This window comes from Callithrix jacchus, chromosome 6 (assembly GCF_049354715.1).
Source record: "Callithrix jacchus isolate 240 chromosome 6, calJac240_pri, whole genome shotgun sequence".
In the NCBI taxonomy this organism is placed as follows: Eukaryota; Metazoa; Chordata; class Mammalia; order Primates; family Cebidae; genus Callithrix; species Callithrix jacchus.
The window spans coordinates 50285485-50301722 of record NC_133507.1 but is presented as its reverse complement, the minus strand read 5'-3'; the positions used below and the strand labels follow the sequence as shown (position 1 = coordinate 50301722).

General features: G+C 40.4%; 1 protein-coding gene across 10 annotated transcripts in view; it reads left to right on the top strand.

Moving 5' to 3' along the window:
* SESTD1 (SEC14 and spectrin domain containing 1) overlaps positions 1–16238 on the top strand; it is a 158352-nt gene that overhangs the window by 88393 nt on the left and 53721 nt on the right. For all 10 annotated transcript variants that reach the window (XR_013518855.1, XR_013518856.1, XM_078327327.1 and 7 more), the window contains one exon: positions 8919–9041. Coding sequence is in view for 8 of the 10 variants with exons in the window: in XM_078327327.1 (XP_078183453.1) it covers positions 8919–9041 (123 nt within the window). In the remaining 2 variants the exon portion in view is untranslated. The remainder of the gene's footprint in view (positions 1–8918; positions 9042–16238) is intronic.

Here is a 16238-nt window from a genome sequence, read left to right as displayed (position 1 = left end):
GGGAGTTGGGTCATGGAAGATGTTGAATTTCAGGCAAAAGGATTTAGAATTTATTATATGATAACCACATATAAACTGGAGATTTCTGAGCATACGTTAATTATATGTGACTTTTTCTGTGGACTTCATAAGTTAAAGAGTTTGTTTAAATTCAGGAAGTTTTAGCCAATTAGCTTGAGGTTATCTTTGAAAACTACAAAGATAGAATAGCAGAGCAGTACAAAAATCAGATTCTGAACCCAAGTAATCTGAATCTACTCTCTTCTACCGCTCCCAAGCTGCTTGAAAGTGCTAGTTTCTGTGTCATAGTCTCCTCTTCAGTAAGCCGAGGACAAGAACAGTAACCACAACAACAGCAGCAACAATACTACGTACTTAATAGGACCGTTACAAGAATTAAGATAATTATTATAAAATGTTTAGTGCCTGGCACATAATGAGTCTTCTGTTAATAACATCTGTTAGTTCATTTATTCAAAAAACACTGAATGTCTTCCTCGTGTGACATTGTCGTAGGCTCAGCAATGTGATGGTGAGTAAAAATAAGGTTCCTGCTTCATGGTACGTAATTACATGAAGACACAAACAGTTGTGAAATTGCAACTATGCCAAGTGCCAAGAAGGAGAGTGATGGGAGTAGGATTAGGATGAGTGAGAAGATACTAGAGATGAATCATGTTTCTTACTTGGAAGATAATGGTGTTGCCCACCTAGGGAACATTGGGCCAGATTTGGGTATTATTGTGGATGCAAAATAGTGTAGAGAATCATGAGTTAGGTTTCAGACTTGTTAAGTTTGAGGTTACTTTACGACTTCCAAGAGAAGATGTAGAAGGGTAATCCAGAACAAGTTCAGATGTCGAAGTCTAGGCTGGGATATATTTGTTTGTCATGTGTGTGTGAATGGTAATTAAAAGCATTCATGTGAATAAAAATTGCCCAAAGAGAAAGTTGAGAGCCATAAGAAGAGTGCTTTAACCTGAGCTTTGAGAAGTTCTCACATTGAATGGCAAGGTAGAGGGGTATACACCTGAGAAGGCGGCAGTAAAGGACTGGCCAGAGATGAAAAAGTGTGACAAGTTCTTTGTCATGGAAACCAAGGGAAGAAAGCATTTCAGGGAGGGAGGTACAGCCCTGTCAAATGCTGCTGAAAGGTTGAATAAAGGACTTAAAATGTCTATTAGAAAGCACAAAATTGAGGTCATTGGTGACCACAGGGCATGGAGTGGCAGGGACAGGAGCAACAGTGGAGTAAATCTAGGAATGAAAAGGAGGTGTGTGGTGAAGGAAGCAATGAGTATAGAGAAGTGGTTGATAAATCTGTCTCTGAAGAAAAGATGAGAAATAGAGTAATGGCTGTAAATAGTGGAAGAGGGTTTGTATTCATTTGTGAGGGCTGCCGTAGCAAACAGACTAGGTGGTTTAACAACAGAAATTTATTTTCTTGCAATTCTGAGATCAGGGTGTCAGCAGGATTGGTTCCTTTGAGGGCCCTGAGGGATGGCTCTGTTCTACCCTCTCTCCTTGATTTGACGATGGCCATCTTCTTGTCTTCACTTACATTTTCTTCTCTCTGTACGTGTCTGTGTTCAGATTTTCTCTCCTTATAAGGATACCAGTCATATTGGATTAGGGTCTACCCTAAATGCCTTATTTTTGGTTAATTACCTCTTTAAAGACCCTCTCTCCTAATAAATATGGTTACAATCTGAGGTACTTGGGGTCAGGACTTCAACAGATATATTTTTGAGGGGAGAGACACAATTCAGCCTATAGGGGTCAAGTATAGTTGTTCTTTCTTTTCATTTATGAAAAACCCACAGAGGTTTAAAGAATGCTGGAATGTATCTATTTAGAGGGAGAAGTTGAATACATAAGAGAGAAAGAATAATTAATACTATGGAGTTCTCAACAAGGTGAAAGTAAACAGAATCAAAGCACAATAGAAGAGATTCACTTTAGAATGAAAGAGGGAGAGCTCCTCCTGTGTGGCAGGAAGAAGGATGGCCAGGATTGCCATAGGACCATGAGGTGTTCCTATGACTGCTGCCTAGTAACGCACCAGTTACACAGACAGCAGGGATAAGGCTGAGAAAGAGTTAATTCCTGCAGGGAAATGGGAGGAGACCCATCTCTTTGAGGAGTTCTGGTCTTGGAGTTCTTAAAGGGATCATGTAAGGGGCTGGAAAACTGGGATTGTTGATTGGCTGAGGCAAGGGGGATGAAATCAGCAGGATGTGGAAACTGCATTCTTTAGTGAGTTGGCATCTTATGGGGCTCCTCAGACCAGCTGAGTCAGTGACGTCCTTCACATCAGTTGGCATAGTAGTTTCGTCAGTATGTAGGACCTGAAGGAATGTCTCAAAGAGAAAACTTAATGTTTCATAATGTTTAAGTTGCTATCCATAGAGCAGGTAAGGGGAATTACAATCTTGGAACAGGGTCCATGATTCTAGGTCAGTATGCACCAAGCAACTATGAGGAAGCAGGTGAAACTCAGCTGACCTAATGATTAATGTTTAACATGCCAAAAGCTTAGTATATTTTCATTTCTCCCCTTCTTTTTTCCCTGATTAATTTTATAAATTTTATGGGAGCAGTTTTAGGATGAGTCCAGAGGTACACTTTGTATAAATCAGGAATAAGAAGTTTGAAGGACTTACTGTGTGATGTATCTTTTTTTCATAGAGAGCAAAAGGCCATCTGCTTGATAGTACAAATTGCAGGGGTAGTGGTTAAAGAGGATCTGTGGTTTGAATAGAGTGGAGGTGATTAAAAATTTTCTTTGTGGGAAATAGAAGAGTAAAATTATCACTGTCAACCTAAATAACAGAGAGAGGCTCTCTAAAAGAATGAGATTGTTTGCTTTAGGGAGTAGAACATTGCAGTGGGAATACGCATGTCATAGTAAGCTGTGTGCATATTCAGGGAGGTAAAGAAGATAAACATTTTTAAAGGGAAAAAATGAGAAGGATCACGTAATTGTTTTTGAAGTCATTGTCCTTGGCTGTAAAGATTAATAAAAAGGGTAATGCCTGACTGAGGTTGGACAGGTAGTTGCTGGACAGATGTTCTTGCAAAAGGATTTTTTTTTTCAGACAGAGTTTCAGTCTGTCACCCAGGCTGGAGTGCAGATCATGACTCATTGCAGCCTTGACCTCCCAGGCTCAGGTGATCCTCCCACGTCGGCCTCCTGAGTAGCTGGGACTACAGATACGTGCCACCATGCCCAGCTTTGTGTGTGTGTGTGTGTGTGTGTGTGTGTGAAAACTGGGGTTTCACCATGCTGCCCAGGCTGCAGAAGTATTTTTGTGTGTAAAGTTGCAGTGCCTTTGTGTATAGTTGTGGTTTTTATAGTCCTTTGTGATAGTTTTTGTTAGAAGGCATACAAGCATGAGAACCTCTCCCCATGGCTTTCTCTTGCACTATTCATCAGGTTTGTTTATTTTTCCCCCAGTGTTAGTGATTCCATTTTGATTTGGACAATTTTCTATCACAAATATGTAGCGGTATTTTGGAGTAGTGTTGATGTCGAATTTGTGGCAGAACATTTTTGGCTTTTTATGTAATCCTATCCAACAATTTATAGCTGCCTGTTGAGTTTCAGGCACCAAAAACATGGGTGATAGGATTTATCCAGCATTTGTGCCTTGCCAAATGGGTAAGTGAGTTTGACAGAAAGACAGAGGGGCAAAGGAGTTAATGTATTGGCAAACACATTTTTAAATGATGGACCAGCTCCATTGGGTAAGGAAGAAACTGGAGAAAGGAGATGATGATGATTATATTTATAATGATGGTGATGATGGTAATGAGATTACTATTAAAAACCAGTGAACTTGATGTTCAGTTTTCTTTAACAGGATACAAGTAAATTGGTTAGAACAATAATATTCAGGATATAATATTTCCTGCACTCTGTTTTTACAGGTCACATTTTAAGGAAATAATCTATATCCCTTGCCAAAATGACTATATGAGAATATATATTGAACTATATAGTAAAATATTGATCATATGTTGGTCACACAGAGCATGAATCATACTATTTTCAGTCTTACAAATTTGAGGAAAATGTGAAATTTTTTTTGCTTGTATAAAGATAATTATAAATTGAATATTTCTATGTTAAATCCGTGAAAATTGAATTGTTTCAAATTTGTTTTTACTGACATCACTGAAAACGTAATACAAGAGCAATCAGTAGCTTTGATAGATAAATTAATAAGTAATAACTGTGATATTATCACTTATTCCCCACAGTTCAAATCGGTAGCACAAGACTTCATATAGTATGCAGAGATTCTCCATACTGCTGCTGCTGTTACAGTTAAAAATTAGATTTCACATGCTTCTGGGTAGCAGACAGTGCCACTTCACTGAAATGTGCTATTGTTATGCTCATTATTTATTGTGGCAGTAATTATGCCAGCACTGCAAATGTTATTTCTGGAATCATCCATCTGCTTTTCTTCCTTTCTAGAGAGGAATCATAGATGCCAAATAGAATACAGTGTGTTGCATAAGCATACAACTGGAGGCTGTGTTCTCAGTTCCCCATACCCTTTCTCCAGGTTAGATGGTTGACATTTGCTTGACATGCCCTTCTGCCTAGGTTTGACTTTGCATACTTCTACATGCTCTGTCATGCAGTTGTAGAAAATGAGCCAGCCATGAAAGAAGCATGGATAGTCACAAGCATTTTTGGCTAGTGTCGATATTTTTCCTGATTATAAAAGCATAGCTCCAAGGTTATATTTTTCATGTAAATGTAACCACTTGAAGGGTCACATTGATGTGGATTGGACATAAAACTCTTTTTCCAATAAGTTAATATTCAGATTGATTGAGCAAAATATCCTGATTGAAATTAAGTTTTATAACCTAGTTTGGCAAACTGCCATTATTATTGCATTTAAATAGACTTGTGTACTTGGGCACCAACCTCAATTTGCATCGTTTTTATTAGAAATAGTCATATATTTAGTCTGTCTACATTACTGATGTTCTATACTAAGGGAAATTACTTTCGGCATATATTAAAGCCATATATATATGCCATTACATACATATACGTGTGTGTGTGTGTGTGTATATGCCTATTACTATGTAACTGGTTTTTTAAGGCAAGGAGAAGTCCTTGCTTTATTTAAGATTTATATTTCAACTTATGACATTTCAAAAGTTTCATGTTAATGAATCATTTATCCCAGCTATCACAATGTATATTAACCTGCTTCTTTGTTTCTAGATTATTCTAAAATCAAAGTCTAAATGTTTGACGTCTTAAGTTTCTAAAAACTATATATTGTTAATTAGTTAAATGCTTTAGATGCGTTTGTTTCACTTTTATTTTTAGAACTTAGATATTTCTAGTAAAATAATTACATTAATTATTTAAAATACTTAAAAGTCATTTTATCATTACATTTCTATATCTGTATTTGTAACACATAGTCATAAATGAGCAGCAATCGATTCCCAAAAAGTATATGGAAAATTGTTTTAAAACGTGTGTTTGTATTTCCTTAAAACTTGTTCTATTTATTTCCATTTTTTAAAGTGTTAGATATAGTAGTTCAGGGGCTTTCTCAAGAAACTCAGGGTTCTTACTGTAAAACACAGATGTGAAATATACTTCATAAAGAGTTAGTAGACAGAAGGAACTAGGCTACAGAAAAAATAAGAAAAGCATAGAGGCTAATAATTATTAGTATTATTACTGTGCTGTCTTAAATATAATGACTGGCATAATCCTGACAACTTGTATGGTGGTATCATTAACATCCTTTAAAAGATGAGGAACCAAAGTCTTTCAACTAGAAGAAGCAGAGCCAGAATTCAGACCCACTAGTAGTGGCAGAAACAGAATTCAGAATTCAGAATCATGCCTAGGGCTTTCTTTATATTGCACCACTTATCTCTCTCTTTTGTGAAAAAGTGATACTTTCCTCAAGCTAGCAGAGAGAAACAGGATTCTAGTACTCTAACCCTCCAAAGAGAGACAGGGTCTTACTCTGTCACCAAGGCTGGAGTGCAGTGGTACAATCTAATCTCAGTTCACCACAACCTCCGCCTCCCGGGCTGAAATGATTCTCCCATATCAGCCTCCTCAGTAGCTGGGACTATAGGTGTACAGCACCACACCTGGCTAATTTTTGTATTTTTTGTCGAAATGGGGTCTCACTATGTTGCCCAGGCTGGTCTTGAACACCTGAGCTCAAGCTATCTGCCCACCTCAGCCTCTCAAAGTGCTGGGATTGCAGGTATGAGCCACTACGCCTAACCTTCTGTCTAGTATTAAGCCTTACAAGTAGAAAAGGGACAAGTTTATGTATTAATGTTAATACTTTAAGACTCTAGGACATAAATGAACAAAGAACATGAAGAGATAAACACAAAAGATCATATACCTTGAATAAGCAAACATTTGCAATATATTCAATCACTAATCTTTAAAAAAGACACGGGAGAGATTTCTGCTTTTTCAGTTGGCAGAAGCATTTTAAAAACAACAGTTTGTATACCTTGTAGAGGTTATTGTACAGTTCAAACTTTCATTAATTGGGTGTTTCAGATAGAAATGAGTTTTAGAAGGCAATTTTATAAAGTATATTAACAAGCATTAGGATTATATCATCATTGGACCCAAGAAGATCTCTACTGGAAACCTTTCCTGGGAAAAGTGAGACAGAGAAAAAACATTATTTATAACTGATATATATGTGTTAGTCTTAGAATTACTTAGAATTGATGGAAATTGGAAACATTCTACATCTTTGACAATAGAGAATTGAAGTGTTGATAGCAGGTACCATAGTTATTTGAGGCAGTACATTATTTAGCTCTTCATAAGGGTGGGTTGATCGTTGGTTGTCTGGACAGTTAGGAGAGATGGAGGCAGGCAGGCAACGGGATTGGCTTTCTGAAAAAAAAGGATTTGCAAAGTCATTGAAAATTATGTTATAATAACAATAGCCAAATGGAAAATCATTAAAGTATTATAGTTTAATGTTAAGTGAAAACTACTTGTATTCTGTGAGATTTGACTATAACACTTAAATCCGGCGTAGCATATGAAGACCCTCATGCATGTTAAAAATTAATGGAAGGAAATAGAATACAGTTGTCCCTTGGTATTTGTGGTAGATTGGTTCCAGGACACCCTGCAGTCTGTGGATCTCAAGATCCAAAGATGTTCAAGTCTCACGTAAAATGGCATAATATTTGCATTTAACCTATGGATGCCCTCTTCTATACATTAAATCATCTCTAGATTACTTATAATATCTACTGCAATGCAAATGCCATGAAAATAGCTGTTATATGTATTGGCTTTTTATTTGTATCTTACTTAAATAAGATTGTTGTAGTGTGTGTGTGTGTGTGTGTGTGTGTGTGTGTGTGTGTTCTCAAATATATTCAATCTGTGATTGGTTGAATTCAAGCATACAAATCTGTGGATACCTAGACAAGGCTGAGTGCATATGTGAATTTTCTTTATGATGTGGTACTTTTATATAATTATAAAAAGATACATGAACTATTAGATTTAGAAATATATTTTTTCAACCTGCTAATAGCCCTTCACTCCCTCCCCAACCCCCGGCTTTATACATCTGCACTACTCTTTTATAAAGTTCTATGTTAAGCTTACCCACTGGGTCTATATAATATTATGCTGCAGAGATACCCTCATTCACTTCTTGGGAGCTATTCTAAGTTTAGATTTAGGATATAACTATACATTTTATACACCTATTCGAAAATTCCTTTTTCTAATTTGGCAACAGGTAAAGCTTGGTAATACCATTTTTTCCACTAAAATTACTCTGAAATGTGTTTGTAGTTTCGGAGAATATATGATTGTGGGTAGAGTGTCAACACAATACTCTTCTTCTGCATGAGAATTTGATCTTTCCCTAACCTTTTAGCTCTTTTCCCCTGAAGACCTGATTAAAAATTGGAATGTCAACCATGTTACTAGGCAGTATTGTTTATAGTAAACATTATTCCAGATCTGGACTGGGAGAATCATTAATATATGATAGAAGGCATAACTGGGGTGGGGGGGGTTCTTGAGTTTAGTGGCTCAAAATGGGCATAGCTCTGTTGGGTATGATGTTTTGATGCCAGAGCATCTCCCATATCTGCCCCATACTGATCTCATCTCCTTACACCTGCTTGAGGGACTTAGCCCTGACACTGTCATCCTGGCAAACTATAGTTCACTCCCTATATCCTTACTAGCAGACTGGTGCCAGTGAGGCCCTTTGTGGGTCTGAATGTTAATCCTAAGAAGACTCTAAGGTGTTATTTATTACATTAGTATAATTCTTCTAAATAGTTTTTAATTTTATTTTTGAAGTGAGAAAGTAATATATTAACTTTGTAGTAGTTAATTCATTTAGTTTTTTTCAATACTTGAGAACATTACACTGTGAGTTAGAACATATGGCTGTTAGTCCAGTTTTTCAGTAATAGATTACATGACCTTCTGGGCAAGTCACTTAATCTCTTTGGAACTCAGTTTTCTTAAATGTTAGATAGGAACTTTGACTGATATCTGATGTTTCTTCCAACCCTCTAAATCTTATGGCTCTCTGATTCTCTAATTATCATAAGTTAATTTTTAATCCTTTTATAGAAGCATTTCAGATTACTTTTAGCTTGGCAGATGATCAGGTAGCTGAAAGCTTGTGATGCTATGGTGTATATTCTTCTACATTTAGGTTTTTAAAATGTTGGTACATTTTAGCTGTGTAGTTCCAAAAGAAACATTTACTGCCTATGGGATAGAATGTAAATAATTTACACTAAAAATACTTCAGGAATTTGGGGAGGAGAAAAGTCAATTAGAATGAAAGTTTGAAAAGTTTTTGATTCTTTAAAAATTTTGTCTCAACTTTTGTTTATAGGTTGTGAACTGGCTTGAAGGACCTGGATCAGAACAACTGAGAGCACAGTGGGGCATTGGAGACTCCATTAGGGCTTCCCAGGCCCTACAGCAGAAGCATGAAGAGATTGAAAGCCAGCACAGTGTGAGAGACTTTTTCCTCTGCAAGTTACAATGCTATTATGAACGTGGATAATTAGTAGCATATGTGGTACTGAATGATAAGTTACTGCAAACTTTGGTATGGGGCATGAAGTACAGTTTGTTAAATGCCTAGAGGTCATACAGTACGTTGTGACTACTTGGTACATGTTAATTAGAAGGTTGTTTTTGGTTTTGTCTCTTATTGTAGTTTAATATTTTTGTAGAAGCACAATTTGCATGAAATTTTAAAAGCTACAGTGACAGAGAAAAAGAGTGATAGTAGAGAAATAGAGAGCTTTCATCTAGTCTGTGACAGAAACTTATGTTTTCAGGTCCTCAAAGAGAGGCCCCCCCACCCCGCCACTTTACTGGGAGTATATAGTACAATTAAATGCCTTAGAGTGATAGCAGAATTGCTGTATTAAATACAGCTAATGGAGAGTAAGTGCAGAAGGGCAGAATATTTTTCCATTCTCTGAGCATTTAGGGGTCCTTTTTATATTTGTGAAAGGGGTAATCAGACAAATCACAGGTATAAAATTTTGGGAGATAAATAGATTCTTAAGCAGATTATAGATAACAGTTGTTTAAGAGAATTTAAAATTTAACAACTTGTTATGTGAAAGAAGCTGATGTTTGTTAAGCTCCTGCTCTGTTACAGTTAATTCTTTATCTGAGAAAGATCATCCAGTTTGTGGACTGGGTAGCTCACCCCTTCTCCCCAAGGTCATATTATTTCTTATGGTAATTTAAAATAGATTAAATACAAAATTGGAAAGGTTAAATTCGAATCCAGTAGTTCGTTTTCCTTAAATTATTTGTCTTAATTCTTAGATTATTTGTCTTAAAAAAAATTGGTCAAAATGTTAAACTCTGGACCCAAGTGAGCATTAAGCATTATCCAAACGTTAATTTCTGCAGTGTTTCTTCTTTCCTCACCAACTTCCGTAGTTGAAATGGTAATTATAAGCTGGCTAGTATTAGGAAATATCTATTTTTAACTAAATAAGATTAAACAGTAAGTAATATGTTTTGCTTGGAAATAAATTTGAATGAGTAAATCTCAACTAGATTGTATTTAATGATATCTGATACTTATTTTTCTTCTAAATATTTCCATTTTGTCTGATTTCCTCATATTGCTTTTTTATAATATTCTGTAAATCAGGTATAACAATTACTGGTATTTGCAGAAAATATCCATAATATACCCTAAAGCAGTTGTAATCTGGCTGAGGGAATAATAAGTAAGAAAGAGGTATCACAAGATTTGGAATTATCTAAAAGGCACTACACATACAGTCCTTGCAATTTTTCTGATTAGTACTTGTGAAAAACTTGAAAATGAAATCTCATATTTGAAAATCTATTTTATGCATTTAACAGATTCCAACATAATGGTTCTTCCTTTTATACTAAAATAATCGTATTACAAACCCTGTTCCTGAGAATATAATCTTTTAATTTTGTTGGTACTTTCAGAATAACTTAATGTTTTGATTTTTTTTAACATGAATTATGATTTATTTGAACCTGATAGAGTGTTCTAGAACATGTTACTATAGTTAGAGTCTACAATTTGTTGCTCTCTTTAGTTACTAAAAAATGTATTTACTCTGGAACATTCTAGACTTCACCTAAGAGGATTTAGTTATGAAAGTGTTCCAAAAGTTCTTTTTAGGAAGGGGACATGACATATGAGGATCCTAAAGACAGGATTTATCTACATTTTGTCACTTTTTTTAAATGCCAAGAGAAATAATTATAGTTAGAAATTGGATTATATAATACTGTACTCTATGAAGTTTACAAAAAGAATTCAAAAGCACATTTTATATTGCATATAATATGGATGAAATTGCAGATGATACTTGTAAGGGTTACTGTCTTGTGAGGTTTATTGCCAAGTTTAGAATGAGGAAAGTGAGACCAGCATAAGAAAATTAAATGCCAATTTATTTAACTGCTGGACGAGGTTCCATGGTCCCAGGGAAAGGGCCAGGGAAGTCGCACCTGACTCCTCTCAGGCATGGGGTTTTATAGGGATGGAAGGCGTTCTGATTGGCTGTGGAGAAACAGGACGTGGACAGGGCGAGCTGCTATTGGTAGGTAGGTGGGATTTCCAGTGAGCGGGCTGTGCTCTTGGGCAGGTTTTGGCAGGGCTTCTTTTAAATTTTGGTGGGGTTTTCCAATGGCTGGCTAGGTGCTGAGTGCATAGTTTAGTGTTGAGTGCAGATTCTGGTGCGGAGTGCAGAAGTGGGCATTGGTGCCAAGTGCAGAGTTTAGTGTTGAGTGCAGATTCTGGTGACATAATTTTCAGGCATGGAGAGGGATGGGCGTGTCCAAGCTCCAGGCAAGGCAACCAGACTTACATTCCGACCCTTTTGATGATATAGGATGCCGCTTCTTTCTGGCTTCTTCCTGCTGAAGAGGGGCAGAGTGGGGGAAGAGGTCAGTTGGCTGGTGCCTCAGTTGGGAGTTGGACATAGGGGTGAAGTAGCGTATGGTTTAGGGCCACCCTGGAGATTTCCCTCACGTGTGCCTGTAAAAACCTGAGGAAAAAAGGGGCTAGCATTAGTAGAAGACACACAACAATAATAGGGTGATAATGGGAGCTAGCCAGGTAAGCATGGGGGATGGCCACCAGTTGAGAGACGAGGCTGGTGCGCTCTGCTCCTTGCGGAGGGTCTCTTGGAGGTGATAGAGAGTGTTGACATTTTCTTCTACAAAACCTGTTTCATTGATGTAATAGCAGCACTGCTCCTGGAGAAACAGACAGGTACCTCCTTTTTCTGCCGTTAGCAGGTCTAGGGCCCATCTTTTCTGGAGAGTTACCTGAGCCAGCAACGTGATTTGTCGCTGGAGGGAGGCTAAAGAGGCGGCCGACGCCTCAATAGCCACACGGAGCTTGTCTTCCAGTTGAGCGGCTGAAATGATGCTGTAGCCCATTGCGCCACTCCCTATTCCAGCTGCTCCTAGAGAGGATGCTAAAGAGAGGCCAACTACTATTGGGAGGAAGACTGCTCATTTGCTCTGGTGATTAGGGGATGGTGCGATGAGGGATAGGAACTCGGCTTGTCCGTACACTTCTAACTGCAGGACTAGTGTGACGGGCACACAGGGGAAGGGGAGGGAGGCATCAGTAACTTTGGTTAGGGTTCCGTTACACCAAAAGTATCCTCCTGGAGGCATGTAAAGGGAGGATTTTACTTCTACCGTGGTGTTGCACCTGAGGCTTGGGCTGTTGGCTGTTCCATAGCAGAGAGAGAGATTTTGAGAATGTACTTTGAACAAAGGGATATCCATTAAGGTAGTGTCAGGCCCCGTGGGTGATTGTGACAGATTGAACCCAGTCCAGAGGGGAACTGCGGCTAAGTGGGGTTTGTTAAGGGAGGCACATAAAAAGCAATTAGTGAAGTTTTTGGCTTCGGTTAAGCTCAATATGTTAACACCTTGCCGTACTAGCGTTAACCAAGAGAAAGGTTTAGGGAGTGTTGCTCGAGGGCTTGAGTTGGTTAGTTAAGGTGGCCTCATTCTGCAGGAAGGAGTTGCTTAACAAGTTAAGTCGGTCTATTTCCACCGGCACAATGCAGGTATAGGACCAAAATATTAGCCACGTACCACTGGGGTGGCTGTCTGTAAACCCGGTGTATATTCTACCTGCAGTACCCTTTTCCCAGCGGGCATTCCAGGGATCGTGGATGATAAGGGACACTTTACCTTAGTTGTTGAGGAAAAGCATTTTACTTGCTGGGGAGATGTCTGTTCTGAAGGTTGTGTGTATAACACAGGAAGCGTACAGTCATCCACCATAGGTATCATTCCACAAATGACAGGAGTCTTTGGTTTGGTCATATAGAAAGCGGAGGCCAAAGTCATTCCAGGAGTTTTTGATAGTATTGGCCTTGGATTTTTGGAATTCAAATTTTATGGCTGATTGGCAGCCTGCGGGCTGGCAATCTGCTTGGGCAAGGTATTGGGTTTTAGTGGTGGGGACTTCCGTCCAGGACTCCTGAAGGTAGAACCGCCAGACATAGTAGGAGTTGGCTTTAAGAGGGGACACCAGAAGGATTGTTAGGAGGAGAATTTGAAGGGTTAGGAGTTGACGGGTAGGGGTTACGGGTGAGGCGGAGGCGATTGGGGCCCAAGGGTTCAGATTTCCACTTATTATTTTAGGGGGCCAGCTTGAGGTGGAACACATGGTATCATGGAGTGTGGCCTAGAAGTTTGGCTGCTGTGGGGGTGGTTAGGATAACAATGTGGGGTCCTGACAACCTGGGTTGCAAGGATCCTGGTTTGAGTTCTTGGAGGAGAACACTGTCACCTGGTTGAAGAGACATTGCTGGGTAGGAGTCCTCTGGTCCTGGAACAATTGGGAGGGTGCAATCTGCATGCTCCCTGAGTGAGTGGCGGAGGAGAGAGAGACAGGGGAGGTAGGAGGCTGGGGAGGTGGCTGTACCGGGAGATTATGGGAGACCAGGAAGGGCCGGCCGTGCAGCAATTTAAAGGGGCTGAAGCTTGTAGGCCTCGGTGGGGTGGCCCAGACTCGGGCTAGAGCAAGAGGCAGGAGTGTGGGCCAGGAGAGTTTTACCTTGATGGTAAGTTTGGCCAAATGGTCTTTGAGGATGCCGTGAGCCCATTCAACTTTACCCAACGACTGAGGGTGGCAGGGGATGTGTAGTTTCCAGGAGATGTTGAGAGACTTGGTGACCAACTGGATCACCTGAGCTGTAAATGCTGGACCGTTGTCTGACTGGATGTTTGCAGGTAAGCCAAAATGAGGGATGATTTCTTGAATTAAGAGGGAGGCCACCATGTCTGCGGTTTCCCTGGAGGTGGGAAAGGAAAAGGTATCTACAAAGGTTAAGAGGTAGCAGAGTTTTTTGAGTGGGCATATGGGTAAAATCAATCTGCCAGTCTTGGGCTGGCAGGTGGCCACGCATTTGGTGGGTAGGAAACAGTGGCCTTAAGCCTCCCTGAGACAAGACCTTAGAGCAAGTAATGCATGCCTTGTGGACTCGCTCAATTGTCTGTTGCAGACCTGGTGAGAAAAAGAGGGGCTGCATGAAGCGGTGCAACGCTTTGGCCCTATATGTAAGGATTGGTGGATTTCAGTAATAATTTTTGGGGCCTGTTCCCAGGGAAGGGCGATTTTGTTGTCTAGGAAGATCCAGCCCTGATCATACTCGTTCCCCACTTTTAATATGAAGGCCTGTTTCTCTGATGGTGAGTAAATCGGCGGCATGGCTGTGGTGAAGAAAATGACTGGAGTGGGGGGTGGCCTGGTAATGGTTAAGGATTTTGCTTCTGCATCTGCCCTTGCTTTGCCCTGGGAAACAGCATCCTGCTGGGCTTGCTGCCGTCGGCAGTGAATGACAGCAACTTCTTTGGGCAGTGACAGGGCCTGTAGGAGATTAGAGATTTGGGTAGCATTGATTATGGGGGACCCTTTTATAGTAAGGAATCCCTGCTCTTTCCAGAGGGCAGAATGACAGTGGGTAATAAGGAAAGTATACTTTGAATCAGTATAGATATTTGCTCACTTTCCCTGTGCTAGCGTGAGAGCTCGGGTTAAGGCAATGAGCTCTGCCTTTTGTGATGTGGTTCCATCAGGGAGGCAGCATGCCTTGAGGGTGGCTGAATCTGTAACTACTGCATAGGCTGCTTTTCGCCACCCCTTGGCTATCACTATTAAACTCCCATCTACATAAAAGGTAAGGCTTGGGTTAGATAGGGGAAGGTCAGACAGGTCTTCCCGAGGTTTAGCAAATGCATCAATTAGTTCAGGGCAGGAATGGGCTGGGGAGGGGGAATGAGATGGAAGGGGAAGCAAAGTAGCTGGGTTGAGTGGAGAAGTGGGATGAAGTCTGACTGAAGGATTTTCAGTAAAGAGTAGATGAAACTCCTGTAGGCGAGAGGGTCCTAGGTGAGTGAGAGATTTGTGAGCGAGAAGGTCAGTCAGTCGATGAGGAGAGAATACCAAAATGGGCTGGCCTAGGGTAAGTTTTAAGGATTCCTTGGTAAGTTCTGTTGCCGTTCCCAGGGCCTGTATGCAAGGCTGCCATTCCCTGACTGTGGGATCAAGTTGTTTTGCTAAGTAGGCTACAGGATGATAGACAGGACCTAGGGGTTGGGTTAGGTCTCCAACTGCAACACCTTGTTTTTTGTCAGTAAATAAGTGGAACTGATGGTTAAGGTCTGGCAGTTGAAGTGGAAGTGCTGTGGACAGAGCAGTTTGTAGGGTTCTGAAAGCTTGTTTTATAACTCCAGGATAAGAGAGGGGTCCTGTGGGTGTGTCCTTAGCCATCACATACAGAGATTTAGCTAGAGCAGCAAAGTTAGGTACCCAGTGATGGAAGAATCCTACAAATCCTAAGAAGGAGAGAATCTGGTCTGCAGTCTCCGGGGGCTGCAGTGAAAGAAGTGCCTGCTGGCGGTCGGTTGTTAGGCTTTTAGTTTTGGGGGTGAGGTGAATGCCTAAGTAGACTACTGAGGTGACTGACAACTGTGCTTTAGAGGGAGATAGCTGGTACCTCTGGGATCCAAGAAAGTTAAGGAGAGTGGTAGTATGCTGTTGAGACAGGGAGAGGGAGGGGCTACAAAGTAATAGGTCATCCACATACTGGAGAAGGAGACTGGGTTGGAGGGAGCAGGAGCTAAGGTCAGCTGCTAAGCCTTGTCCGAAAATATGGGGTCTGTCTCTAAACCCCTGGGGCAGGACCGTCCGGGTGAGCTGCTGCAACAGGTTGGTGTCAGGATCGGTCCAGGTGAAGGCAAACAAGAAGTAAGACTCTGGGTGAAGGGGAATAGTAAAGAAGGTGTCCTTGAGGTCAAGAACTGTAAAATGAGAGGTAGTGGAGGGAATTTTGGATAATAGGGTGTATGGGTTGGGGACCACCGGGAAGAGGGGTACCACCACCTTGTTGATGAGGCACAGGTTCTGAACTAGGTGGTAGTTGCCGGTCGACTTTTGGACCGGTAAGATAGGAGTATTACAAGGGGAACTGGTGGGGATAAGGAGTCCCTGAGCCAGAAGTCGGGTGATGATAGGCTTTAGGCCCTGGCTGTGGGTTTTGGAGATAGGAAACTGGGGACGTGAGGGAAAGTGGGTAGGATCCTTGAGAAGAATTTTAATTGGCGTGTGATGTCTGGCCACCACAGGCTTGGAGGTTTCCAATACCAAGGGATTAACTACATC